Raw genomic sequence first — 9204 nt, 5'->3', positions numbered from 1 at the left:
ATAAAGAAGCAGCAAATGGTGCATCCAACAAAGCACAGGGAGCAAGATAAACACATTAATGGAAAAAAAGCCATTATGGGAGCACACAGCGTGCATGGAGAACAGGGAGAGAGATTCTGGGCAGCAGGGGAGGGTGATGAAAATCAGACAACTAGTGCTGAAGGGTAAAAAGCCTGAGAGACAGGAATGGTCTGTGCCTGAAATCTTCCTGCAGCAGGTTTTTGTGTTTTCTGCAGTGATTCTCCAGCCCTGCTCTCTGCTGTGTGCCCCCTTCCCTCCTCTAATGGTGCCCTTTTCCCTTCTGCTGGCGGCTGTGCTCTGCTTCCTCCTGCCTCCCTTTCAAGCCCATGAAAAGAAACCTCTTCAGCCCTGCTCCTCCCCTGAGCCCGAGCAGGCTCCGAGGTGTTACCTGTGTCACATCACTTTGCTAATTTACGACAACCATTTCAAGGCACATTATATCCAGAGCCCATATGTCACCTCGGCGCTGCCAAAAGAGTTCTTGTTTACTAAGCTGATGCTTTCAGCGTGCTCAGAGTGTGCTAAATAGCACCATCGATACTACTTAAAATAAAAGGTGTCAGCACCTTGTCTGCCCCTGCAGATTGCTCAGAGCTCTCAGCTCTGAAATGTCCCTGAGGCTGAGCTGCTCCTGCTCTGCTCCTGCCCCATCCCTGCAGCTCTGCCCTGCCCCATCTCCCCACCAGCAGCTCTTGGGGCTGGGACAGGAAGGCAGCTCGTGGTTTGGGGCAGGATCACTCACTTTTAGTGTTTTTAATGTCTGGGGTTCCCAAGGAAAGCCAGGGCCATGTGTGTGCAGCTGCTGGTGCTGTCCAGCTCTGGCAGAGGAGCAGTCCTGGGGTGTGCAGAGCCCACAGAGAAACTGTCCCTGTCCCTGTCCCTGTCCCTGTCCTTATCCCTGTCCCCCAGTGCAGCTGCATCCCTGGGATGTTCCCAGCACAGTCCTGAGAGGAACAGCAGATTTGTCTTTCCAAACCAGCTCTGGGTCTGCTGGTAGATAAAACCAGCACTGGGAGATAAAAGAAACAGTGGCAAGGATTCCACTGATTGATGAGTGGAAAAAGATATTTGATTTTACAAATAAACTTTAGGTTTGCTGAGAAATGAAATTAGACATCGAGAGATGAAAGAAATAATGGGGAAGAAAAACCCCTAAATTCTGTAAGAATGAAAACTTAAAAAGGAGAGTTGTACATTAAGAGGGAAGTCTTTGGTATCAGACATATCAGGGAGTCTGAACCTCTCAAGTACCTCAAAAATGGGGAAAGAGAGAAGGGAAATGTGGCCAGGAAATTGGGATAAAAAGGAGGCTGTGACCTCCAAAAATTTGAGAGATCCCAGGGGAATGCCCCATGGCCTCTCCCTTTATTGGAATAGAGTTCCAGGACTCGTCTGTCTCCTTTTTGGACACAAACCTCTGATGTTTGTGGAGTAATTTTCCTGACGTGGTTGTGCTGCAGGTCACTTCAATTTCTCATCTGGGGAGCCAGAGATGGAGGTGGCATGAGCTGGGATCAACCTGTCATGCTCAGTACGCTGGGCTGGGATAAGATAATGCCACTGGTGAAAATCCCAGGAAGATCCTGGTGCTGGACAGACAAGAGTGTCATTAAATGGAAAGTTATTATATGCAGGTGCTGCTCCCCATTTCCATGGTTGTTTGGGCTTTGTAATGGTGATGCAAACACAGTTTTTATACCAAGCAGGGACTGTCCTGCCCAACCCACTCTGGCAGGCACTAGAGGAGACAATGGATTTCCTGCTGCCATCATCCCCTCTGCTCCATCCCCAAATTTCCATTAAGGAAATAAAGTGCAATTTACCTCTGAAAACATTCAGATCCTAACTTGCCTGAGTGGCAGAGATTTTGTCTGGCTTGGTTTGGGGAGAAGGAAGGAGTTGGTGCTCACAGAGAGCAAGAGGGCACAGAGGGGTCGTGGTGGCCCATGTCAGCTGCCTGTGAGAGGGCACAGGGATGTATCAGAGCACTGACACCCAGGGTCAGCAAAACACCTGCTCACAGATGTACAATTACTGCTTTGAAATGGGATTTTGCTGGAAGAAATCCAGGTTAAAAATTATTCTCTGCTGAGCTGACAATCTAAAATGTCTGAAGGTGCATGGCTGGGTGGTGGGAGGGTGGGCAGACACCTCTCACCACTACCTGATTTTCTCCATATTTTGCCCAGAGGGATTAATTGATGCTTAAAGGGAAAGGGAACTGCTGTTTTATGAGTGAAATCTGTTGTCTCATTCATTATTCATTGGGAGGTGATTGGCAGCTTGCAGGCGGTGGGTCACAGGCACTAAAGGGTGAGCTGCTGACTGACAAGGTTAATTGCTGCCTGCCGTTAATGCTGATAACGATTTATGTTGACAATTCCTGGTGTTCCTGGCGCAGCCGGGGGTTTGTCATGCGGGGTCAGCCCCTCCTGCCCCTGCTGTGCCCTGCTGTCCCCGCAGCTGGGAGCTCCCGTTCCCTCTAGACGAGGGAAGGGATTTCATTCCCTGAGAAGGTCTCTCATACTAAGTGATGCAGAGGCAGCTTTGCAAAGGCATCCGTTGCTTTTACCTTTTTCCCTTCTTCTTTTTTTTGCTGTGTTCTTTGCATATTGATCAGAGTTCAGAGCATAAAAGTGAGGCTGGGCTTGGCTCTGCTGATCCCCCTCAGCACCAACCTCAAAGCTTTGCTTTTCTGGGGGCTCAAGCGAATAGAGATGTGAAAGATTTTTGAGGGTGACCCTTAAAAATACTTTAAAAATGGGAAGGAGCTGTCTTTATTTCTCAGTGTGAAGAGTGGGCTGCGCCACTGAAGCCCAGAGCCACCCCTGGGGCTGTGCCTCCACTTTTTGGGGTTTGTTTTATCTCTGTAGAAAGGGCACAGCTCCAACTGCACTCACTGCTCCCACCCCAGGAACCACAGATGTTTCCTCCCTGCCTGGATATAACAAAGCAGAGCCATAAAGATTTAGACTAATAAACACTGGCCTTTAGGGTGCTCTCAGCTTTTATGGGGCTAATAAGATTTTTGACTTACATGGGAGGGAAGAGGCAAACAGAGCCTTTATGAACCTGGAGGCCTTGTTGGGGCTCCTGCACCTCTCTGTGATGGAAAGCTGAGGCAGCCTCCAGGCAAACCACGGCAGAGAGAGCTCCTGTGGATGGCTCTTAATGGAATATCCAGGTTTAATTACCTGTCTGATATCAAGCTGTGAGGGCAGGGAGACTGAGCCTCATTGTCTCTCCCCTCCCTCTGGCCAAAACTGGGACCTTCCCTTCTTCTCCTGAGACCAAAGGTGCCACAACCCCCTTGGTGAGCAGCACCAGAAGCATTTCCCAGGTGTTGGGTCCAGCTGGGAACTGGTTTTATCATCACTGGCTTTATGGCTGATAAAGTTGGGATGTTGTTAAACAGTGGGAGTCTGGGACAGAATCTGAGCAAGAAGGAAGGGAGATGTTGAGTATAAACAGGCATAAACTTCATTATTTTCTAGAAATTATTTATTTAAAATTTAAAACCATATTACTTCATACAGCAAACTGTGCACTTTGATATATCACAGTGTCTTAAAAAGGAAAATAATCAGAATTTTTTCTTTTTTTTTTTTTATTTTTTGGAAATTGTATTTACATCAGCCTAGAATGATCAGCAAGTAACACAGTTACTATGAAACCAAAATTGTTACAAAATGTTTACAAAAAACTATATTCATAGAAATTCTGCATGTCCACAAAGGAAAATCCCCTGAATGTCACGGAGAATATTTTTTCCTTTTTCCCACTCTTTTCTGTTTATTTTTTTTTTTATTTTTTATTTTTTTTTTTTTTTCTTTTGAGAAACATGTCAAAGTAAGGTACAGAGCAGGGGGCTCATGATGCCAATGCCTGGAAATGCCCCTGCCCTGCCAGCCCCAAGCACTCTGGGGGCTGTTGCACCCCACAGTCACTGGGGTGAGCACTGGGTGAAGCCACCAGGACCCACGATGTCCCTTTGCTGTCACCTTCCTGGGGAGCCTCTGTGCTGGCACCCAGGTGGAGCAGTGGGCGCCCAGATCTGGCTCCCCTTTGCATATTCCATCTCTCTGTGGGTCTGTCCCCTCCACACCAGACCTGACACCTGCTGTTGGTTGACTCCAAACAGAAATTCCACCCCGGGGAAGCTGCTGGCTGTCCCTGCTCTGTCTCACAGGAGAGCTGGAGGGAAAAAGCAAGTGCTAAGGGGATGGTGAGCCAAGGTGACAACAGTTTGGATACAGTTTAATAACCCAAACCTGCTTTTTCTGTATTTCCTGCTCAGTTTTCCAGTCCCTCTGCCCAAGTGAAGGAAGGAACAGCATTGGAAGTCAGATGATTTCAGACTGAGCTGTCGCCAGTCCCAGCCAGGTCATGGACATGCTCACAGAGGGCTTTGAGGCTTTGTCATCGGCTCTGTCCCTTCCCGAACCTCCAAGGACGTGGGCTGGCTGCTCCTCCTCTGGCATGACCACAGATGGCTTTGGAGCACACGGGGAGGCTCCGGGAGCTCTCCTGGCTGAGCTGCCCCCGGTCCCGCAGGAAGGCTGGGGCTGACATCCTGCACGTCCCCTCAGGTCACAGTGAGCGGGGCCAGGGGCAAGGCTCTGCACCAGGCTGGGGTCCCAGCAGCTCCTCTGCGTTTTTTGGGTGCTGCAGAACATTCAGAACATTCAGAACATTCCATTGTTGGATGTCCAGCGTTCCAAGTGATCAACACAAAGCCATGGCGTAGATGCGGGAATTTGGCTGCAGTTCGTGGCTGATTTAGGGGCGTAGAGATGGAAGGAAAAGTGTTTGTACACCAGTAATTCCAGATGCTCACCTGTTACATTTGTGAGTAAAATCAAATCAGGCTGGTGTCAATAAATAAATGGGGTTTGTGGTATTAGCAATATTTATTTATTTTTTTTTTTAAATCTGCCAAGCAAAACGAATGCTGATTTCTGTGGTATTTTACTCTCCGGATATTTAAAGCCAGTTTCAGGCTTTGTTTGCATCTCTGCTTTTTTTTTTCAGAGCTTAGAAACCTGCAAGGAAAACATAAAATCTACTACTCTGACAAGCCTAAGGATTTGCAAAGGAATACAGAAAGCATGTCATTAGCTTTGGGAAGCTGCCCCACACTTCAGTTTGTCCTCTGCTCAAGGTATTTGTGCAGCAAACTAGTGAGAATCTGATGCCCATTGCATTGGCAACTTTCATCCCTAATTTTTCATGGTTTTTGTGAAAAGGTGAAAATGAATGTAAATTCTTTGCATATCTTTACTTCAGTCAAACTATGACAAATCACCTGGTTTTGCTTGGGGTCACTGTTGTTTCTTTACATCATGGAAAAAGCAAAATAAGGACAAACTGTGTTCCATGGTGGGGTGGGGGAGCAGCTCGTCCCCCTTGAGCTAATCTGCTAATTCTGCTCAACCTTCTCAACTGAGCATGGAGAGGAAGAGGTGGGGGAAAAATCCAAAATCAGTCAGGTTTGTTCCTTTGGGCAAGGATAAACTTTCCAGAATGGCTGTGCAGCTCAGGAGGGCTGTGGTGGCCTGAGCACCCTCTGACCCATGGCCCAGGGCTTGGGCACTGCTCCATCCCTGCCCTCCACACAGGTGGGGTCCTGCAGGGTCTCTGTCCCTCTTACCCCTGCAGGGGAAGGGTGTTGCTGTTTCCTCCACCACCAGTGGTTAAACCAGAGCTTTTAAGCACCTTTGCATCACATGTGTGACATCCTGGGTTATGGTGAGCAGAGGAATTTCCATTTGTTTAATTTTGTGAACGAATCCCACTGGCTGCCTGCGGGTCCCCTGGCAGGGATGGAGCTGAGGGAAGTAACTTGAGTGTTACCTTAGGTCAGCAGAGAGGTCTTTGGTAATTCTGCCTAAATTCATCTGCAGGACCAACCTTCTGGGCTAAGCAACCTGAAAATAAGAAGACAATTCACGGAAGATTTCCTAAAAACATTTTAGTGTGTGTTTGCTTAAATCCCATGGAGAGGCTGCCTGAGGGGTGGCAGTTTGTGGTCAGAGCAGGAGGGATCCCAGGCTTGGCTCTGCTTCTCCCAGGTCAGCTCTGGCTGAGATTCATCTTTCAGGTCCTTGATGCCATGGAGAGCACTTAGTCCTAAACCAGGCCCACAGTCCCTCCCAGTGCTGAGCTGCAGTTCAGCACTGCTGAATTTCATGGAAATTGGTACTTTTGGCTCTTGGAAGCAGCTCTCCTCCTGCTGCTGCTGGAGCCTGTGGACATGGTTGCTTCCCATGCTTCTCTGCAGGAGAAACTGAGCTTTGCAGGAAGAGCAGAGACAGAGCTGAGGACCTGGAGATCACGGTGTCACCCTGGGCTGGAGCTTGGCTCGGAGAGTGTGGGTGCTGTCACTCGGAGGTGCAGGAGGTCCTGTGCATGCCATGCTGTGCCCTCCCTGGCCCAGAGCTTGGGTACATTTCAGGCTCACCTTCCCCTTCCCAGTCAGCTGCCCTGGATCTGCTGAGGAACTTGTGTCACCTTGTGCCACCACGCTGCCACGTGGCTGTCCCGCTTCGGGGGGCTGCGGCCAGCACAGCCGCGAGGTGAGGGCCACCGCCAGCTGCTCTGGGGCAAGCACAGCCTCCCCCATCCTGGGGCTTCCCAGATGCCTCTCCCATTCCAAAAATGTGCTCTGTGTGTCGGTGTGGGTCAGGTGCTCACACCTGACCGAGTGTTCCTGTTTATTGCCGTGCTGATGGAGCCACGCTCGGGGCTCCTCCTCACCCGCTCGGGGTTGGCTCAATTCTGCTTCACCTCCGCCTGTTTGCAGTGTGTAAACATCAGACTCCTGGGTGGTGGTTGGGCTCCACGAGGCCTGGAGGATCGAAGCATTAAAAAAAAAAAAAAAAAAAGGAATGAAAAGTAACAAAACAAACGCAAAAAGCCCCAAGACCCACGTTACTGTCCGTGCTTGGAAGTTCTGGCTCCTCTGCGGTGATGGATGCAGCTGGCTTGCAAAGGCCTTGTTCTCGAAATGCACAAACCAGGCTTTTTTTTTCTTTTTTTTTTTTTTTCTCTCTCGTTTTTTAATCCATTCTTCCCTAGTTCAGGGCGCATCCAGCCGTGTCTGCCGCCATTCCTTCCCTCCCACCCCCCCCAGCGCCATTCCCTAGGGGAACACAGGTGCCAGTCCGGTGTTGCAGGTCATGCTGTCCTTGCCGGGCAGCCGGCGGTCGTTGAAGGTGTGCATGTTGATCACGGCGTCCGTCTTCACCATCACGGGGGGCTGGGGCTTGTGCTTGACCCGGCGCTGGCAGGTGAGAGACAGCCGGATCTCGTCGGCCATGGCGCTGCAGAAGGAGCGCTGGGGACAGTGGGGGTGATGCCTTAGCATTTCAGCTCTTACATTTTTCAGATATTTGTAATCCTGCAATTTCTTAGTGTGGAACTGTAAAGCGCCTGTCAGCCACTGTTGTCCCATTTTATTTGGGACAGTGGGGGTGATGCCTTAGCATTTCAGCTTTTATAATTTTCAGGTATTTGTAATCCTGCAATTTGTTAGTGTGGAACTGTAAAGCTCCATAGCCTGTCATCCTCTGTTCTCCCATTTTATTTAGGACAATGAAGGTGATGCCTTAGCATTTCAGCTTTTATAATTTTTAGGTATTTGTAATCCTGCAGTTTGTTAGTGTGGAACTGTAAAGCACCTCTCAGCCACTCTTCTCCCATTTTATTTGGGACAGTGGAGGTGATGCCTTAGCATTTTAGCTCTTTTTTTTTAAATCCTGCAATTTGTTAGTGTGTAACTGTAAAGCTCATAGCCTGTCAGCCACTGTTCTCCGACTTTATTTGGGACAGTGGGGATGATGCTGAGACATAAACTTTAAGGAATTTAGAGATTTTAGAGGAGCTCTTGCTACCGGGCAGCTTTCCTTTCTCTGTCCAATCCATTAGGAGGGCAGCTCACTTTGATTTCTGGTCATGCACACAAGTGCACGTTCCACTTACTGCACTGGGACGCCCAGGGCAGGGGAAGGACATAAAATCAGTTCTGTTGTTTCCTGGACACTGATCAGCAATGATGGGCTGTGTCTGTGAGTGTGGCTGAGTTGTGAGACAGTGAGAGGCTTCCTGGTGAGCCCTGACTTGTTCCTCTTTGAATGAGACTGGGGAGAAGGCATGGGTAGTCACACCTGGAACGTGCAAGGTGATTTCAAGAGGGTGTAACAGCTGAGAAAGGCCCCTCCTAGGGACTTCTGCCTATATTTTAATGATTTATTTGTCAGCTTGCTCTAAACCACCCTACCAATGTGTCCTGGTCTGGCTGCAGCAGCAGCAGACTCTGATCAGAGCAGACGTGACTTTCCCCCGAGTGGAGGCTGTCAGAGGGACAGCCCAGTGAGCCTCTGGGGATGGCATTTTAGGGGTGCCAAGCTGGATCCCTCTGCCCTCTCCCTGCCTGTCTCTGGGGTCAGCATGCAGAGCTGGGCTAAGGGGACGCAGAGAATCAGGGGAATCAGTCAGTACCTGCTCGCGCTCCGCCGTTTTGCGCAGCTTGTAGATGAACTCCACCATGGCCACGAAGACAGACAGCACCAGGCCTGCTGCCAGGACAATGAAGATGCCCCCGATGTTCTGGACACCCAGAGCACTGGCCTCCTTGTTCTCATCCTCAGGGCAGCCATTCCCCCGCCACCACTTCTCCTTCATGACGTGGAGCTTGTCCTCCTCCTGCAGCTGCAGGATGGCGATGGTGATCTTGTCCCTGTACGGTGACCCTGGGGGTGGGGACAGTGTTATACACAGAGGGAAAAGCAGACAAAAATCCCACCCAGCAGGGAAGGTGTCTGCGTTAAGCAGCACAGTTCAGACCTCTCTTCAATGGGCAGACAGTGGTATTTGGAAATTTGCTGCTGGGAGTAGTGGATTATCTTAATCACCTATTGGAATATTTACCAATATATCCGGACGGAGCCTGCCTGAGCTTGTCTGGCCCTTGGTGCTGAACCAAACAGCAGCACTGTGGTGTTTCACCCCACAGACACTTTTGGCTGGCTGGGTGTGTGGTGTTTCACCCCACAGACACTTTTGGCTGGCTGGGTGTGTGGTGTTCTACCCCACAGACACTTTGGGCTGGCTGGTGTGTGGTGTTTCACCCCACAGACACTTTTGGCTGGCTGGGTGTGTGGTGTTTCACCCCACAGACACTTT

The 9204-nt window shown here is 49.8% G+C and overlaps 1 protein-coding gene across 1 annotated transcript in view; it reads right to left on the bottom strand.

The window, feature by feature from the left end:
* Positions 1-6415: 6415 nt before the first annotated feature.
* GRIK3 (glutamate ionotropic receptor kainate type subunit 3) overlaps positions 6416-9204 on the bottom strand; it is a 53722-nt gene continuing 50933 nt past the window's right edge. The window contains exons 15-16 of the mRNA XM_005429999.2: positions 8521-8771; positions 6416-7357 (exon numbers count right to left, since the gene is read on the bottom strand). Of these exons, the coding sequence (XP_005430056.1) occupies positions 7163-7357; positions 8521-8771 (446 nt within the window). The 3' untranslated portion in view covers positions 6416-7162. The remainder of the gene's footprint in view (positions 7358-8520; positions 8772-9204) is intronic.

The sequence above is a fragment of the Geospiza fortis genome, unplaced genomic scaffold (genome assembly GCF_000277835.1).
Source record: "Geospiza fortis unplaced genomic scaffold, GeoFor_1.0 scaffold38, whole genome shotgun sequence".
NCBI lineage: Eukaryota > Metazoa > Chordata > Aves > Passeriformes > Thraupidae > Geospiza > Geospiza fortis.
This window is presented reverse-complemented; position numbering and strand designations above follow the sequence as displayed.